The 20,807-nt window shown below is 42.4% G+C and overlaps 1 protein-coding gene across 1 annotated transcript; it reads left to right on the plus strand.

Moving 5' to 3' along the window:
- Positions 1 to 2,155: 2,155 nt before the first annotated feature.
- Positions 2,156 to 3,805, plus strand: LOC113311412. The gene has a single exon (XM_026560253.1). It carries the CDS (start codon positions 2,156 to 2,158, stop codon positions 3,803 to 3,805), a length of 1,650 nt encoding a protein of 549 aa, XP_026416038.1.
- Positions 3,806 to 20,807: the final 17,002 nt, after the last annotated feature.

Consider the following 20,807-nt stretch of genomic DNA (forward strand, 5'->3'; position numbering starts at 1 on the left):
TCAATTTTATTTTTAGTATCTGTATGATGCATAAACATGATGTAAAGTAGTAACTCATACCCTTTCGTTTCAAAAATATAGACTTGTTTCATATATAATTTGTACGTGAAATCGGCCTATATTTCTGAAACCGAGGGAGTATATATGTTTAGTCATAAACGTAACGTACTCCAGGTTGTTTATGATAAAGGCATCGCGCATGCGCCAGGATCTAATATATACAAAGAAAAACCTTTGTTATGTTTTAGGTTGTGGTGGCAAGATAAACGAAATTGTTATTACACTGTCAGAGAGAGTAAGATAAGAGGTTCTTGAAATTGCTTTTATTCATCCAACCATTAGTAGGGTTCATGATATCTATCATCCGCCATGAAGTTTGTTAAGTACATCCAATTCAATGTAATGTGGAAATAACAAAGTCTGAACATCAACCATTCGTATTTTTTGATCAAGAACAATAACTCTCAATAAAATAAAATGCTGCTTCTTGGATCTGTTTGTAAATTGAGGATAATTAATCTGATTTTGGTACAAACGTTCAAAAATTGAAGTGACCGAGGTAATAGATGATCAAATGTTGGATTACGTTGCAATAGATGATCATTTAGGTGATCTTGATCTAGGAGATAGACCTTCTGCAGAATCCGATAGTTAATCCAATTTTGGTACAAACGTTCAAAAATTGAAGTCACTAAGGAACTTCAAAAGTCGTCCGTGAGATTTTAATTTTCGACCATGTTTTCCGATCGATACCAATATCGAAATCAAATGTTGGACTCTATTGCAATAGATGATCATTTAGGTGATCTTGGTCCATGAGATACACCTTGTGCAACAAATAAGTACTAATTAAATAACCTGATTATATGAGGATAGTTAATCCGATTTTGGTTCAAACGTACGAAAATTGAAGTCACCAACAAGGAACTTCAAAAGTCGTCCGTGAGATTTTAATTTTCGACCATGTTTTCCGATCGATACCAATATCAAATGTTGGACTACATTGCAATAGATGGTCATTTAGGTGATCTTGCAGGAGATACACCTTATACGAAAAATAAGTACGTAATAATTAAATAACCTGATTATATGAGGATAGTTAATCGATTTTGGTTCAAACGTACGAAAATTGAAGTCACCGAGGAACTTCAAAAGTTGACAGTGATATTTTAAGTTTCGACCATGTTTTCCGATAGATACCAATAATAAATGTTGGACTACATTGCAATAGATGATCATTTAGGTGATCTTGATCCAGGAGATACACCTTCTGCAGAATCCGATAATTAGTCCGATTTTGGTACAAATGTTCAAAAATTGAAGTCACCAAGGAACTTTAAAATTCGTCTGTGAGATTTTAATTTTCTACCATGTTTTCTGATCAATACCAATATAGAAATCAAATGTTGACTACATTGTAATAGATGATCATTTAGGTGATCTTGGTCCATGAGATACACCTTGTGCAACAAATAAATAATAATTAAATAACCTGATTATATGAGGATAGCTAATCCGATTTTGGTGCAAACGTTCGAAAATTGAAGTCATCGTGAAACTTCAAAAGTCTTCTTTTAGCCAGTCAGTATGTCAATTTTATGTGATAATAAAGCATGGGATACCTGCGTTGTATGTCAATTTTATGTTTATCAACTCGAATCGTGTTAGCCAGTCAGTTAGAATGGTATTGGGTTTTGTTTGAATTAAAGTTTCTTGTGTACCATTAGAGAATATATTTATGCATATAACATGTTTGTAATATCACCTCTATTATTTTTGGTACTTGAGTTTCAATGTTAAGAGTTACTGGAAACTTAGTCTTGATGATGAAATTTTAGCAAGAACTGCGAATCCATTTTTCTGATATCTTGTTTGATAAGGATGAAAAGAATAGTAATAGGATATATGGTAGAATATCTATGCTTGTTGTAGTTAGTGTTAGACTATTCTGCCGTCTATATCGATGACGAAAATGAAACATCTGTATTGGAGTTTTCTCAAGTTTGCGTAGCTTGCTCCTATAATATATTTATGAACTTTCTCATTGGCGATGGCAATGCTAATCTCACTTTACTGTTTTCCAGGGATCCCTCCTAAAGTGCATTTGTAAGCTGCTGCCCAGATTAGATTTAAAGAGATTACCCTGGCGTTCAGTATGGATTTCGAAGAAGATGAAACTATCGACAAGAGTTGGTTGGAACTGCCAAGAAACCATCTTGACTATGAAGCGGGTGTCAAAAATTTCATGAAATTTGCGTGTCGCGACTTAGAACTAGTGGAGGAAATATGGTGTCCGTGTAGAAAGTGCAATAACAAAAACTTACTCAAACCAAGTAAGGTGGAGGCACATATAATGTGGAAAGGGTTTCTGCAAGGATATGTCCATTGGATATACCATGGGGAGGGTGAGGAGGAGGACTATATGTCTACTGGTACTGTGATTGGGGATGAAGACGACCGAATGAAGGAACTGATAAATGAGATGGTGCCTGATTATGATGAAGATGCTCCAAAAGACGAAGCTTCAAATTTTTACCAGGTCCTGGAAGATGCAAAGGTTCCACTATATCCTGGTTGTGAAAAGTACTCACGGTTGTCCTTTACTATACACTTGCTTCACATCAAGTGCCAAGGTGGTCTGAGCATCAAGTGGTTTAACGTGCTACTGAATCTCTTGATCAAGGCATTTCCAGATGCCAAACTTCCAAGGAACTTTTACGAAGCTAGGAAAACAATCAGTAACTTGGGTCATAGCTACACTAAGATCGATGCTTGTCCTAACGATTGCATGTTATATTGGAAAGATGACGCAGATAGAAATGATTGTCGGGTATGTGGTGTTTCTAGATGGAAAACCGTTTCATCTAATACTAATAATGGGTCAGAAAATAGAAGGACACCGAAAGGGAAGAAGATTCCTGAAAAACAACTAAGGTACTTCAACTTGAAGCCCAGACTTCAAAAGTTATTTATGTCTCCACAGCCTGCTACTGATATGCGATATCATGCTGAAGAACGTATCAATGATGGACTTTTGAGACATCCTGCTGATGCGAAGACATGGAAAACCTTTGATAAGAGGCATACAACGTTTGCAGCTGACCCTAGGAATGTGAGACTTGCATTAGCAAGTGATGGCATGAATCCTTACGGAAATATGATGAATCCGCATAGTACATGGCCAGTGGTTCTAATCATCTACAACTTACCACCATGGGAGGTTATGCAAGAGCAAAACTTCATTTTGTCTATGATAATTTCGGGACCCAAGTCACCGGGAAATGATATCGATGTTTATTTACAACCCCTTATAGAAGAATTGAAGGAATTATGGTACGTTGGTGTTACCACTTACGATGCTTCGAAGAAAGAGTATTTTCAGTTGCGCGCAGCATTGCTTGGCACTATTAATGACTTTCCTGCACTAGCTATGCTCTCCGGGTGGAGCACCAAGGGGTCCTTAGCATGTCCGTGTTGTGGGTCCGACCCATGTTCAACTCGACTGCGGTATGGAGGTAAGTTTTGTTACATGCAACATCGCCGGTTCTTGCCTGCTGATCACAAGTGGCGACAACAGACAACACCCTTCAACGGGGAAAAAGAGCTTAGAGAAAAACCACATCTAATGAATGGGGATGAGATAAATCATCAGTTGGCACATTTTGAGCAAGTAGAATTTGGTAAGAATGCCAAACAGAACGGTCTGACACCAACAGTACCGGTCGATTTTGACCACAATTGGAAAAAAAAAGTGTATTTTTCGGGAAGAGTTGCCATATGTGAGCACAATTTTGTGTTTCCATAATCTTGACGAGATGCACATTGAGAAAAATATCTTGGAAATTTTGTTGGGAACAGTAATGAAAGTAGAAGGGAAGACAAAAGACAATATCAAGGCCCGTTTTGATCTCAAGGATATGGGAATAAGACCGGAGTTACATCCGAAAAAAAAAAGGAGACAAATTTGTTATGCCACCAGCTAGGTATGTGATGTCCACGAAGGAGATGGATACTTTTTGTAGGACTTTGAAGGATATCAAGGTTCCCGATGGATATTCATCAAATATTTCTCGTTGTGTTAATGTTAAAGATCGAAAGATTATGGGTCTGAAAAGTCATGACTGCCATGTGCTAATGGAATGCTTACTGCCGATCACGTTACGAGGATTACTTCCTGAGGATGTGTATGACGCAGTGAGTGAGCTTTGTATGTTTTTTAAAGCGTTGTGTACACAAGTTCTCAACATAGCGGATCTAGACAAACTAGAAGACATAATTGCAATTACTTTGTGCAAGTTGGAAAAAATATTCCCCCCGGGATTTTTTGTCGTGATGATGCATTTGCCAATTCATCTACCACAACAAGCAAAGGATGCTGGTCCAGTTCAATATCGTTGGATGTACCCGATTGAGAGGTATGGTTTAACCATTTTCGGTATATTCTGAATTCTAAATATTAATGTTAATGATAGTTTTCTTACATCAGTTCAAGAAAACAAATATACGATTCTTAGATACTTCACACACATTTTTTCTGTACTTTTTGCAGTGTATATTTGTACAATTTTACTTAAATTACGCCAGTGAATTCTAATAAGAATTACATTTTAGGTATCTGCGCAAGTTAAAGTCTTTTGTGCGAAATAAAGCATGTCCAGAAGGCTCTATGGCTGAAGCATACTTAATAGAAGAGAGCCTCACGATGCTTACGCGATACTTGAACAGTGCTTATACAAAATTCAATCGAGTCTCAAGGAATGAGGATTATGAACAACCACCCTCACGTGAGAAATTAGTCGTTTTCAGACAATCTGGTCGGCCCATTGGAGCTGAAACTTTGGGAACGCTTGAGGACTCAGAAATGCAACAAATCCAACTTTATGCTCTGCAGAATACTGCAGAAGTGGAGCCGTACGAGAATTATATACGTTTTGTTTTGCTTTTAAGGCCAATAATCTTTAAATTGTGTCAATTCAGTAGTTAACTATATGAAGCATTCCACTTACAGTGAACATAGAGAAGAATTAAAAAGGCGTGGAATAAGAGATGCTGACGTTGAAAGAAGACACAACGAAGAATTTCCTTTTTGGTTTGCCAGCAAAGTAAGTGCGTTTATATATACTCAAACACAATACATATTTTAGGATTTCATAACCTGAACTAATATATGAATATATGTACATGAATAGATATATCAACTGCACAAAAATGGTATGGTGAGTGATGAACTCTATTCGCTGAGTCAAGGTCCTAATAAAGAGTGTTCGTCTTTCAACGGATACATCATCAACGGGTTCAGATTCCATACAAAAGCGTGGGAGATGCGACGGAAGACACAGAATAGTGGAGTATGTATAAAGGGAGGGGAAGGTGAAGATGATGATATGAATGATTATTATGGAGTGGTATCTGAAATTATCGAGGCATGCTATTTAAACCAATTACGAATTCTTTTTTTCAAATGCAATTGGCGTCCGGTTGCAAATCAAGGTGGCTCCAAAAGAGATAGCTACGGATTTACTTGTGTTAATCTCAACAGAACCTGTTATGCGAATGAACCATTTGCGTTAGCGCACCAAGCACAACAGGTTTTCTATATGAAGGACATAAAGAATCGACAATTGGAAGTGGTTATAAAAACACGACCTCGCTGCTCTTATAACATTCCAGAAAAAAATTCAGTGGAACTTATTGCACCAGAAAACTCGAGTTCTGATGAAGCGTATCAAGAATGGTATTCAAGTTATTCAATCAACGATCTTAGACGAGTGCCCCAACAAGATCACAATGAAAATATGGTTTGGGATAGGACTGATGTTCTACCAGAAACCATCAGCCATGAAGAAGTAATAGCTGCCATCCAAAGACAAGAGGAGGAGGAGGAGGAAGCTGATAGTGACGCAGTTTACACCACTGACGAAGACGATGACTTTGAACTTGGAGATATGGGATTCTGATAGCCTACATTTTGGGAAGGTGAGGTTTTTGCACGCTATGGTGGAGAATGCACCATAAGAACAATGCTCCAGAGGTGCGGTTGCTACCGTGAATAAGGCATTCCTCCATGGGGAACCTGGTATGCATATGTGGATTCAATAAGACTTTTGGTTAATAATCTAGCGTAATGAAATAGTTCTTTTTTTTAAGCTTTATCCACAAATAATGAGCAATACCAATCGATTAGCCTTTTATCCCAGTACTCTACTCTTCTGACATTTAGCGAAGTTATATATTTAAGTTACAACCTTAACGTGAAAAGAGTGATTGTCTTTTGTATGCTTTCAACTTTTTTCGCATTATTTATTATTCCTTTCAAATTATATTGGACCGAAATGTTATAATGCCGCAGCCGGCACTCAGCAGGCCATCCCATGTTCCATCTGATTTTTTTCTGTATTTCAAATATACGTACCACTAATTTTAATATTTTCTTGGATATTGATATTACGTACCAATTGGCTTGTTAATTGTTAGAAATTGGTTTAGCACTGACGCATGGTGTTTAAACAACTTTATTACTAAATTACTAAACAACAATATCATCTATACAAATGTGATCACAATAACATGTGTGCCTAGATTTTGATCTTAGAGAACTTAGCGACAAAGCTTCACTACACCAACAACTTAGTCATTCCCTTATTAAATTAATATCTCTTCTTTAAGTTAAGCTACTAAGAATCCTAAGTTGTTTCTTGGAAGTAGCTCAATGAATATGCCTACTGTAGTTGGCATGGTTAGTTCCCAAAGTTCTATTCAACTAGGCTTTCTGGTAGTTGTGTTATTTTAGTGGCTGAATAGAGGGTTAGGTAACTAATATCCCGCCGTTGTTTTTTTCCAAGTGGTTGAATGTCTCAAGCTACTAGCGCATTTGTTTAGTTGGCGCATACTTATTTCTAAAGGGTTTTAGAAACTATAGTTGCTTACCGTTTAGTGGCTCAAATCAATACACCACCACAGTTGCCTTTCCTAGTGTCTTAAACTGTGAAGCAACTAAATTTTTTCTGTTGTTGGAAAATTTTAGTAGCCTTTGGTCAGTTTTTTTGTAGTGGGGGAACCAAACCAACACGTATGGATATGTCAACCTGAATCTATCGGTAGGATCCGTCCAGTCAAAAGTAAGGATCGAGGTAATTGAAAAGGAACCAGATTACCACATGATACTGGGATGACCGTGGCTCCACGACGACAGAATCATCCCGTCGACATATCACCAATATGACTAACGGAGAAGTCGTTCGCATCGCCGCATCATTGTATCCCTATGCGCCAATCTGTGGCATGAAGATTTTTGAGCCAAGAAAAGACCTGCAGGCCACAAATTACAAGGCTCACCACACTCCGCTGCCAAAATGGACGTCCATTGAAGAAAGCGATAGCCTTGCACCGCTTCGGGAGGAAACCCGATCTCACATCACTTCTTCAAAATAGAGGCACGCCAGTCTTCACCCTCCAAACCGGAGTTTGGCTTACGCCCATACCAAGAGAGGGCGGACTTTTATGAGTCATGATGAAAAATAGAAAACCGTGTATCAGCACCGCTGTTAGCAATTAACAGGAGAGACTACCACACAGACTCCCCACCCAATGGAACGCGAACTGGTGACGAGACACAGGAAGAAGTACCTGATGCACCACGACAAATACAAGACGAGAACAACTCCACTATGGACGAACTTGAGGTTGTTAATGTCAGAAGTGAGGAATTTTCGCGACCAATCTCGATAAGCTCGACCTTGTGCGCAGACGAACGCTTGAAAATGGTAAACCTCCTCAAGCAATATCAAGACGTATTTGCATGGAAATATGAGGAGATGCCTGGCTTGGACGAAAAGCTGGTCACTCATCATTTACACGTGATACCCGGATCCAAGCCGGTCAACCAAACCCCGAGATAATTCCGACACGACGTGGAAGAACAGATTAAGTTAGAGATTCAAAAGTTACTAGTGGCTGGTTTTATCAAACTGATTCACCACTCTACTTGGTAAAAAAAAATAATGGTCAGATCAGGTGTTGCGTCGACTTTAGAGATTTGAACAAATGCTTTCCTAAAGACGACTTTCCACTCCCCAACATTGACATGCTAGTAGACGCCACCAGCGGACATGGTATGTTCTACTTCATGGATGGATACAGCGGCTACAACCAGATAAAGATGTATGAACACGACGCAAGTAAGACGGCTTTTCGAACTCCTCTTGGAAACTTTTACTACACTGTGATGTCGTTCGGTTTGAAAACGCTGGTGCCACATACCAACGCGCCGTGACCACCATTTTTCACGATATGATGCACAAGAAAGTCGAAGATTATGTAGATGACATAGTGGTCAAGTCAAAAACCCGGGCATCCCATACATGAATTATGCGGAAAGTATTCGAAAGATGCCGTGAATACAAACTGAAGATGAATCCGTTAAAGTGCGCTTTTGGTTTCTCTTCGGGAAAATTCCTAGGTTTCCAGGTGACTACCGAGGGAATTAAGGTTGAGCCAATCAAAAAGCAAGCTATCCTCACGATGCCACCACCACGAACCGTGAAAGAACTCCAGAGCTTCATGGGTAAAATAAACTACATTCGCCGCTTCATACCAGGATTGGCTCAGCTAGTTGTTTCGTTTACCCCCTTACTGAAGAAGGGAGAAAGCTTCACATGGACCAAGCTACAACAGGAAGCATTTCAGAAGATTCAACAGACGTTATCTTCCCCAGACGTCATGAAATCACCCGTACAAGGAAGACCGCTACACCTCTACACTGCCTTTAGTGACACTGCTGTCGGAGCTCTCCTCTCCCAAGAAGATGACGGAGGAATTGAACATCCCATCTACTACTTCAGTCGAACTTTAAGAGATGCCGAACTCAGGTATCCCAAAGCAGAAAAAATGTGCTTAGATTTGGTTCACTCCATCCAAAAATTCAGGCATCACCTACTTTCCAATAAAGTGGTGATGATCGCAAAGTCTGATCCCGTGAAGTTCCTCCTCTCAAAACCGGACCTGATAGGAATACCGGCCAAATGGCTCTTACAAATATCAGAGTTCGACATAACCTGCACTTCCCCGGGAGCCATCAGAGGGCAAGCAGTCGCGGATTTATTGGCGGAGTTTCCAGGAGAGAATACCGTGACACTACATGAAGACCTCCCTGGAGATTTTCCGAAAATCTCTTTCATACAAGGAGAAACATGGGTACTATTGTTTAACGGCTCTGCTACTCCCAAAAACAGTAGTGGAGGATCATGTGTGGTTCTAGTATCCCCAGCTGGTGAAGTATTCTCGCACTCCTTCAAGCTAGACTTCCCTTGCACCAACAATTCGGCAGAATATGAAGCCTTTCTCGTCGGAATGTCCTTGACTAAACGAGCTGGAGCCACACGTCTAGAAATAAGAGATGATTATAAATTACTCGTCAACCAGGTGAATGCAGTATACGCACTAAAGGAAGTAACCTTGGCTCCATACAGAGCCGAAGCACAAAAACTGCTAAACTATTTCGCTGACGCAACCATAACGCACATCGGGCACAGCGGCAACCAACACGTTGATTGCCTAGCCACACTAGCATCAGAACTACAATTTGAAGGTTTTGATGAAACCCTGACGGTGAAGAGACGAACCGTGGCTTCAACATGGCTTTCACAACCCGAAGAGGATGAAGCTGACGACTGGAGAACACCAATTATCCAAGAGCTTAACAACTCACTTTTCCAGGGGAAGGTCAGTCTTAAAACCTTACAAAATTTCTTCATGCTCCGAGGAGTGCTATATCATCGAAATCCAGACGGTTCCTTGTCAAGATGTCTTGGAAAGGGAGAAGCACAACAACAACTCAACCGCATCCATAATGAAATCCGCGGGTAAACATTAGTGGTAACACTCTACCGCCGTTTGCAATGCCTTGGCTACTACTGGCCAAAAATGGAGGATCAATCTCGGTTGCTTCAAAGAGCCTGTTCCAATTGTCAAGCGCCGCCGCATCAATTAGAAGTTTTCAATATTAGTCACTGAGGACTCGAAAGAGCCCTACATCAGTTACCTTCTTGACGACACACTCCCCACCAACAAGAAGGATGCAGCCAAGATGAAACAAAAGTATGAGAGATTTTTGTTCCACGAAGGAATCTTATATCGTAAAAGCTTTGGAGGAAGTTTGCTACGATGTCTGGTTAAAGCAGAAATCCCAATCATGCTAAAAGAAATGCACGAAGGTGAGCATCAAGGGAAACATAAATTGTTTCTTCAGATACACAAAAAATACTACTGGCCAACCATGGAGGATGATGCATCTATCTTCGTCCAGAGATGCAGTCAGTGGCCCTTCCACGGCTGGGGACTCGACATCATTGGAAAGATAAACCCACCGTCTTCAAAACACCACGAATACATAATAACAACAACTGAATATTTCACTAAATGGGTCGATGCCATACCTTTACGAGGAACGAATGGAGCCACAATTGTGGCATTCATTAAGGAGTACATTGTCTGCAGGTTTGGCGTGCCTAAACATATCATCACCGACAACGGCACTCCATTCTCAAACAAACAAGTACGGGAATTACACGAAGAATACAGAATTAAACAAGTCTTCTCTACCGTGTACTACCCCCAAGGGAACGGGCAGGATGAAATCACCAATAAAACTCTGATCTGAATCCTCAGTCGGACCGTGCATGACAATCCTCGAACATGGCATGAACAGCTGCCAATGGCGCTCTGGGCATACCAGACATCACCAAGAACTTCCACCGGCGCCTCTCCTTACTCCCTTGTTTACGGAGCAGACGTCATCCTCCCAACAGAAATTAAAATCCCATCGGCTAGGATTGCTGAAGCAAGCCGAGTTGGATGGGATGAAGCTGAAGCATTAAGCGCCAGAATCGCAGAATTGGACACTATAGATTCCAGAAGGTCCAAGGCGCAAGAATACACACGTGCATACAAGAATCGAGTCTCCAGAGCATATAAAAAAGACGTGAGGCCTCGGGTCTTTCAAGTAGGAGATTTGGTACTCAAGACTGCAAAACACGTTCAATAAGACGCGTCCGCGCCAAAATTATCCGCGAAATGGGAAGGGGCTTACATTTTCACGAAAGCGTACAACAAGATGGAGGAAAGCTGGAAGCAGTCATCAACGGAAAGTAGCTTAAGGCATACTACGCTTGACCGCGGCTCGCGCCCCGCCGTATCACAAACACAGATAGCCAGGCATATTTCCATTTTCTTTCCACATCTCGAATATCAAATTCCTTTCATTTTGTTTGATTGAAGTAAATCAACGAAATTCTCTTATTCTTTCAAAAGTGATACAAAAAAAAAAGAAGCAAAACACGTTTTAAAAACCAGAAAGGAATCAAACATCTCTCAACTACATCACTCAGAAAAGCCCGTCCAATAGATTACAATCCCTCGAAAGCATCATCTTTAACCGGCTTTGGTACCTTTCAGTCCTACTCTTCAAATTCCGAAATGACTCTTCCACCTTCTGCGACTACATGGCCAAAGATTTCTCCTCTTCCAATATAGATTTCGTAGCAGGGACCACACCAGCGAGAATACCAGCTCTGTCGACTTTCACAATATCAAGACGATGTCGCAACCAACTGACGTTGAACTCCAGAGATTCACAGGTAGACAAAAGGCAAGAGAGAATTCACTATGGAAACTAGAGCAGACGAACAATACTTCACCATGCTCTTGGTGGCAATATGACCATATATCCTCCATATCTTTGTGTAAAGAGTCAAGAATTCTTTCCGCAACAAGAACCCGCCGACGTTCTGGTAGTTAGAGGAAAGACACCTCATACGGGTCCTGAACGACAAACATGCATTGGGATACTCATGACAAGAAATTCCTAAGTCGGCGTTCTCCAGATCTGCAGCGCTTGGCGGGATCAGGCCTGAAGGAAGAGAGGTGACTAAATCATCTTCATCAATAATGGCAATGCATGCTCCGATAGGATATCTCTACACAGAAGAATATTTTTGTTATTTATCGGCGAACAATGAAACATATGTTGATCAGTAAAAGCATACCGGTATAATCTTCTTGACCCGAATGACCCTGATTGGGGTACTGTTGCAAGAGTCAAACCTCACGTGTTTTCCTGTAGAATCTAGTTGGCTCGAGGATGATTCACTTCTGATTGACATGATTAGGAGAGGTGGACTCGACAAGAAGAAACCTTTGTTGTAAAACTGGGGAGACGATGCAACTTTACCGGGCATAAATACTGGGGAAACCCTAAAGAAGGAAAGATAAACGGAACGTGATTACATCATGACCGGGAAATCATCCTTAAACGGATTACCTCATCAAAACCCTAATGAAAGCCGAACGAGATAGATGGATGCGATACTTTGGCGGCAGAATGAGGCAATGAATGAAAATGAGGAAAAAGAGCAACCGGTCCCGCGAAGACAAATTACAGCGCCAAGACCGTTCGCGCCATGCTTTCCTCTCCAAAACCGCGCTATTCCATGCCAAGGAGTCCTCCATGCTTTGCCCTTCCAAACCTTCCGCGCATGCTTTTCCTTTCCAAGCCATCCGCGCATGCTTTGCCTCTTCAACCCGTCCGCACACGCTTTGCCTTTCCAAGACGTCCACGCATGCTTTGCCTCTCCAACCTGTCCGCGCTAACACCAAAAAATTAGCTGAGCCAGCGTCACGCGTTTCCTTAACCTATCCAAGGAGGTGCACAGCTAGATCAGACCAACAGTTCTCATCTCACCGCATCACGTTCTGCGTCACTAGCGCAATTCATGCAAGGCCGCCAACATAGGAAACACAAACTCTCTTTACCTCTCGAAAAAGGTTAGTTGGACTTTCCTGACCATCTTGTCACGACTTGTTGTTTCGATTTCTTGTCCTAGCCTGGCACCATGTTATGCTTACCTCGCAACGATGCTCCCGTTCCGAGCGAAGCAGGGGACTTAATGTTGATGGTGGTTTTTAGCCTAGGGTTAAATCGTAAAACCGCACATCTAACATGACTTCATTATGACCATTAGCACATTTATTGAATCGATTAGCATGCTTACCTACGAATTACCAGGGTATCTTTTTTCTTTTACGAGTCATGTTCCACGGCAGAACTATTAACATTAATTGACATCACCTATGCAAAACCCTAATTCTCGTGATACTGCGCCACGGCATGCCAACCATGCCGCACCACTGTGCCAATGACAAACCGTGCCAGCCACATCTCCGCGTCAGGGCATGCCAACCATGCCAGCCGCACCACTGTGCCAATGGCAAACCGTGCCAGCCACATCTCTGCGCCAAGGCATGCCAACCATGTCAGCAGCACCAATGTGCCAATGAAAAACCGTGCCAGACACATCTCCGCGCCAAGGTATTCCAACCATGCCAGCCGCACCACTGTGGGAATGGCAAACCGTTCCAGCCACAACTCCGCGCCAAGGCATATCAACCATGCAAGCCGCCCCACTGTGCCGATGGAAAACCTTGCCAGCCACATCCCCGTTCCAAGGTATGCCAACCATGCCAGCCGCACCATTGTGCCGATGGAAAACCGTGCCGGCCACATCTCCGCGCCAAGGCATGCCTATCCATGCTAGCCGCACCATGTGCCAAACGGCATGCCAAGCCCTTGGCCCCACTATGCCAAACGCACCTAGCCATGCTAGCCGCACCATGTGCCAAACAGCATGCCAAGCCCTTGGCCCCACCATGCCAAACGCACCTAACCATGCTAGCCGCACCATGTGCCAAACGGCATGCCAAGACCTTGGCCCAACCATGCTAAACGCACCTAACCATGCTAGCCCCACCATGTGCCAAACGAAATGCCAAGTCCTTGGCCCCACCATGCCAAACGCACCTTGCCATGCTAGCCGCACCATGTGCCAATTAGCATGCCAAGCCCTTGGCCCCACCATGCCAAATGCACCTAGCCATGCTAGCCGCACCATGTGCCAAACGACATGCGTAGCCCTTGGCCCCACCATACCAAGCGCACCTAGCCATGCTAGCCGCACCATGTGTCAAACGGCATGCCAAGCCCTTTGCCCACCATGCCAAACGCACCTTGTCATGGCCCTAGCCATGCTAGCCGCACCATGCTGGCCTTCCCTATGCGGCTACCAAAACGAAGGCGTGCGACAATCGATGGTTGCCCTTCAATCCCAGGAGCAAATCCTAGCCATCCAAGGTTAACAGACAATTCATGGTAACCTTTGGCTCGAAACCTCAATTTGGCCACGCCAAACCGCGCCAAGGCATGCCAATGGCATGCCAACCCAACCGCGCCACCATGCTGGCCTTCCCTATACGACTACCAAAACAAAGGCATGCGACAATCAACGGTCTCCCTTCAATCCCAAGAGAAAATTCTAGCCATCCAAGGTTATCGGACAACGCACGATAACCTTTGGCCCGAAATCCTAATTTGTCCATGCCAAACCGCGCCAAGGCATGCCAATGGCATGCCAACCCAGCCCCGCCACCATGCTGGCCTTCCCTATGCGGCTACCAAAACGAAGGCGTGCGACAATCAACGGTCTCCCTTCAATCCCAAGAGCAAATCCTAGACATCCAAGCTTAGCAGAAAAAGCATGGTAACCTTTGGCCCGAAACCCTAATTTAGCCACCCCAAACCGCGCCAAGGCATGCTAACCCAGTCGCGCCACCATGCTAGCCTTCCCTATGCGGATATCAAAACGAAGGCGTGCGACAATCAATGGTATCCCTTAAATCCCAGGAGCAAATCCTATCCATCCAAGGTTACCAGACAGCGCATGGTAACATTTGGCCCGAAACTTTAATTTGGCCACGCTAAACCTCTCCAAGGCATGCCAATGGCATGCCAACCCAGCCGCGCCACCATGCTGGCCTTCCCTATGCGGCTAACAAAACGAAGGTGTGCGACAATCAAAGGTCGCCCTTAAATCCCATGAGCAAATCCTAGCCATCCAAGGTTACCAGAAAACGCATGGTAACCTTTGGCCCGAAACCCTAATTTGGCCACGCCAACCGCGCCAAGGCATGTCGATGGCATGCCAACCCAGCCGCGCCACCATGCTGGCCTTCCCTATGCGTCTACCAAAACGAAGGCGTGCGACAATCAACGGCCGCCTTTCAATCCCATGAGAAAATCCTAGCCATCCAAGGTTACCAGAAAACGCATGGTAACCTTTGGCCCGAAACCCTAATTTGGCCACGCCAAACCGCGCCAAGGCATGTCGATGGGATGCCAACCCAGCCGCGCCACCATGCTGGCCTTCCCTATGCGGCTACCAAAACGAAGGCGTGCGACAATCAACGGCCGCCTTTCAATCCCAGGAGAAAATCCTAGCAATCCAAGGTTACCAGACAACGCATGGTACCCTTTGGACCGAAACCCTAATTTGGCCACGCCAAACCGCGCCAAGGCATGCCAATGGCATGCCAACCGAGCCGCGCCACCATGCTGGACTTCCCTATGCGGCTACCAAAACGAAGGCGTGCGACAATCAACGGTCGCCCTTCAATCCCGGGAGAAAATCCTAGCCATCCAAGGTAACCAGACAACGCATGGTAACCTTTGGCCCGAAACCTTAATTTGGCCACGCCAAACCGCGCCAAGGCATGGCATGCCAACCTAGCCTCGCCACCATGCTGGCCTTCCATATACTGCTACCAAAACGAAGGTGTGCGACAATCGACGGTCGCCCTTAAATCCCATGAGCAAATCCTAGCCATCCAAGGTTACCAGAAAACGCATGGTAACCTTTTGGCCCGAAACCCTAATTTGTCCACGCCAACCGCGCCAAGGCATGTCGATGGCATGCCAACCCAGCCGCGCCACCATGCTGGCCTTCCCTATGCGGCTACCAAAACGAAGGCGTGCGACAATCAACGGCCGCCTTTCAATCCCATGAGAAAATCCTAACCATCCAAGGTAACCAGACAACGCATGGTAACCTTTGGCCCGAAACCTTAATTTGGCCACGCTAAACCGCGCCAAGGCATGGCATGCCAACCTAGCCTCGCCACCATGTTGGCCTTCCCTATACTGCTACCAAGACGTATGGTAACCTTTGGCCCGAAATACTAGTTTGGCCACGCCAAACCGCGCCAAGTCATGCCATGCCAATGGAATGCCAACCTAGCCGCGCAACCATGCTGGCCTTCTCTATGCGGCCACCAAAAACAAAAACGTGCGACGATAAATAGCTACCTTTCCTCTTAAGATGCAAAATCTCGACCATCGAAGGTCACCAAGCCAGCAAGTCTCCCAAGCTCGACTTTCCAGGCAACAACAATATGCTACATGTTTTCCACGAAAACATTCAAGAAATCAACACATATCACAAACTGGGGGATCCTCTTTGGGTCTTGGTTTGGCGGTTTGCATCATGCGACGTACACTATACCCGTCATAAGGAAGTGTCATAAGGATGAGGCGGTTAGTAAATACAGGGAGTAATGGTGAAAGGCTCTTTTTTGTGGAACATCAATTCAATGCGTTAACGGTTACCACTTCTCCCATTTACTCACCCATTTTTCCATTCCTTAATGAGACAAAGTATGTTTCACTTCGACTTATATAAATAGGTATTACCTATTTCCACCGAACACAAAGTTCAGTCAGGAGCGTACAACACTCAAAAAACATTTGCTAGATTTCTGTTTTGTTAGCTTCCCACTTTCTGATACAAGTCTTAGAAAACAACTACTCTTCCAGAAATCAACTACTCTGGTCTCATCACTTTCCTTGTTTCCCTCCAGAAACCAACCCATTCTCCTTCACTTTGTGACCGAATCAAGTCTCAAACGGCCATTTCTTGGTTTAGGTCGGACTTGTACAGATTGATCTCTAGAACACAGCCGGGAGGGGCTACGCCTCCCGGACCCCCCCCCCCCCCCCCCCACCCTCCCGAATAGTAGCAAACATTTATGCAAATTTTCAACAGACGCCGACATGGTTTTTTCGGTTGAATACAATGCCGACTTGCCTTTCAAAATTTGGGATATTGTTGGATTGCATTGACGTAGTATGAATACAATGTCGGGAATGCTGCTGCCGGCATTGTATTCATACTACGTCCATGGCGGCACCGAGCTATTTCAAATGCAACAATAGTAGATTCAAAGAAAAAAAATCAAATTTTCAACAAATTGGCACCTTTACCTGAGTATTGGGAGTGCTTGTACAATCATCCTCCATTTTTACCAAAAAAAGTTCCCTCTCAATTTTTTTCCTCCTACTCTCACCTCACTCACCCAAATACAAATAAAAATACACACTAATCATTTATCAAATAATCTCATGAGTTTACTAATTATAATTAATCACTAAGCATGATTAGTGAGGGGTAGATTAGGTGTTAGGTAAAATACTTAGATAAGGGGTGACCCTGATTTGATATTTAAATCCAGTTTTTGTCCTTTTCCTCTATCCCCAGTTAGTTTAAGTATCCCAAATCGCGTGTTCTTTTTTAAGGGTCATTTCAATAAAATAGGTTAAAGAATCTTTAAATGGGATTTAAGCCCAAGACCATAAGAGTAAGAAAAAGTGAGAAGAGGGCCAAACACTTAGTACCCACTAGAAATAATGGATGCAAAAATTTTGCGTTCATGTTTTAACTCGCCAATCATTATCTAATTACAGGGAGAGTCCATCTTCTATAATTAATCATGACCACTGTACATAATCTCCAAAAATAATTAATAGAATAAAAATAAAAAAGAATAAATTTAAGGGGAACTATGTGGTTATCCTTAGGGATGTTCACAGTCGGTTGCGGCTCGGTTTTTAACCAAACCAAAACCGAAATCAATACTATCGGTTTCTAAAAATCTAAACCAAACCAATCCATTAACCATTGGTTCGGTTTATAAATGGTTTTAGCCGGTTTCTATTTTTTCCATTGGGTTAATGGAAAATCGACTATATGTCAGTTTTCTAAACTAACATTTCAAATCTTTAAAAAAAAATAACGCAGTTGAATGTTTTTAACGTACCTGCAGAATGTAATTAACATACAAGCGTAGTTCATAACTCAAGTTTATAAGCATAGTTCAAAACATAAACATTACAGATTCAAAATACATAAACTCCAAGTTGTGCATGCTCCAAATTCCATACTCAAAGTGTGAGATGGACGGGGTAGATTAAATCTATCCGATTTTGATCAACGGCCTATACTTATCGGTTTTTCATTGGTTTTTGATTCGGTTTTTAGCTCAAACCGAAACCGAACCAGTAAGATCGGTTTTCAGTTTTTTTACCATAACCAATCCATTAGTAAATAGTTTGGTTCGGTTTCTCCTTATCAGTCTGGTTCGGTCCGGTTACGGCGAAAAACCGAAACCATGTTCAACCCTAGTTATCCTTACTTACTAATTGAATTTGCAGTTGCCCAACTCCATCCAATAATTATAAATTTCTCCCGCTTTTAATTTTCCATCCGAAAACCTATTAAACCAGTGGGTGCGTGAATGTCACGAGTTGAGTTGCCTTAATAATTTTTTGGGATAATTGGATTAGGTTTTGACCAACACTAGGTTGGCTTTAGTCTATCATCACGATTTAAACTCTGTTCCTAAATACAAAAATATCCACCGCCTACAGGGATCTGATAGTTTTCGATCAAAGGATTAAAAGTATTTTTCTTGAGATCAACAAAGAAGTCGGTGCTAACGAATTCTAGAATCATCAAAGTCAGGTCATTGGTATAATGACCCAATGCCTTTATCATTTAAACACTGACAATCAATGATCATCCCGATGTGAAATAGAAGAGCCTCCTCATACAAGGTCCCTTGTATATATACATAGAACAAAATGAAGAGCCTCTTCATGTATGGTTAAATCTAAAGTTTCTTCATGTAAATTCACATCTTTTGGAAGAGTTGTTATATATTAAAATTGGAAGGGTTTCATGAATGGACATAACGCTTCATAATTTGTTAGTGGTAATTAATCTGTGGGTGTTTCAAAGGTTGGGCAGTTTTTTGATTTTTTTCCTTTAGAATGTTGTTGGTGACTGTTGACATTGCCAATTTTCTTTTTAATTAATAACTTAACCAGAGAAGATATATAGCCGGAGATTAGTTTTATCTACCAAATTGTTCTTACTAGCGTAATTGCCATCAATTCTAGTCTTCTCTTGTAAAGATTCGAGTTCGGGTATCACTGCTGTAGGAATAATATAATGAGTGCTCCTAATAGGCCTTGAATCACGTAAGGTTGATCATGGAAATCAATCAGTTAAGTTTGCTTATTATAAATAGATTTAGGGAAAAACAATAGGTGCGCATCCACTGATATTATTTTCCTACATTTATTCCATAAGACCAGTAAGATTTCTAGTCAATGTGCGTTGAACAATCCAGTAAGTCAATCCAGTAAGTCAATCCATTTCATTGATAAATTGAGATTTCATGACAATGGAAGTGTTTTTACCCAGAAATATTTCCAGGCACCGAACACAATCGATTTGGTCATGATGATGAAAACTAGAGTTTTACACAAAACAAGCATTAAGAATAGACACACGAATTTTACGTGGTTCGGCAAGTTTTGCCTATATCCACGGACGAATCCCCGTAGGGAGAGACATTTTATTGATGTATGGATTACAATGAGTTTTTGATCCCTTTTAGGGTTTGCTGGTGAATTTTCGTGTATCCTGGTGTATCCCTTTAGGGTTGAGATTCCCATCTATTTATATAGTTGAATATATGTGTTAAACGCTAATTTCGAGATAAACTCCATATGGAAACAACTTAGTCAGCAAGTGATCCAGTAACTTCCAGAATCTTCTTCCAGGGTTTTTACTATGGGTCAGTGGGAATATGCCAAATTGACATAGGCTAACGGGTTTGACCAACGACCTTGACTTTCACTTACAGGGTTGACTTCTGATGTTGGCTGCGAATGTAGATCTTTGACTGACATACTTACTTGACTGAAGGACGTATAACTAGAAACATTGATGGAGGATGGACGACAACACGATTGGAAACATGGATGGCTGCGTGATTGGAAACATAGATGAAAATAGGTTGGCAGCGTGGCTGAAAACTTGGATTGAAATAGGATGGCAGCGTGGATGGAAACTTGCTGGAAACAGGACTGACAACATGGCTTCGACAGTTGACTGACGGTTAACCGACCGCCGACTTTGATAGATGATCGGGCGTTGACTTTGACTATTTACAGGTCGTTAACTTTGACTATTGACCGGTTGACAGATTCGGTTATCCTGTATACTGAGTTGGTTGGCTGAATGGAGAACCAAATGGAGGTTCAAGTAGCAATTAGGCCCAATATGTAGCATTTTTACTCATGGTACAAACATTGCCCCCTCTTAACCGTCAATTTATTGGGGGTTAAGAAGTTTAGTCTCCCTTGGTCAATGGAAAAATTCTCCCCCAATAGTGGATTATTGTTGTTGGACTGAATGGAAACCTTCTCTCGTTTTTTACGGAAATCATAATCAAGACGCCCTCAAGTGAGGTTATTGTGATTGGAAGGTTGAACGACAACAGGTGAGCACGAACCATTGTTGTAGACAAAAACTACACTAAAAACCAACTGGTCTACAATCGAAGTGTGATATTGGAGTGGAGCCTGAAACTGAAATGCAATGGTTGCAGGCGAGATATGACTTGAATAGTTACCGATGAAACTGGATTGCAGTGGTTCAGGAGAGAGATGACCAGAACACTTACTGGTGAAACTGGGTTTTAGTGATTGATGCGAAACTAGGTTGTTGTTATTGATGCGAAGCTGAACTGCAACAGTTGTGTAGAACTAAACTAGTGACAATTTTTGGAAAAAAAATGAG

Source organism: Papaver somniferum, chromosome 9 (assembly GCF_003573695.1).
Source record: "Papaver somniferum cultivar HN1 chromosome 9, ASM357369v1, whole genome shotgun sequence".
In the NCBI taxonomy this organism is placed as follows: domain Eukaryota; kingdom Viridiplantae; phylum Streptophyta; class Magnoliopsida; order Ranunculales; family Papaveraceae; genus Papaver; species Papaver somniferum.

What these genes read in the sequence shown, in the direction of transcription:
- LOC113311412 (XM_026560253.1), top strand. Translation starts at nt 2,156, where the DNA reads ATGGATTTCGAAGAAGATGAAACTATCGACAAGAGTTGGTTGGAACTG.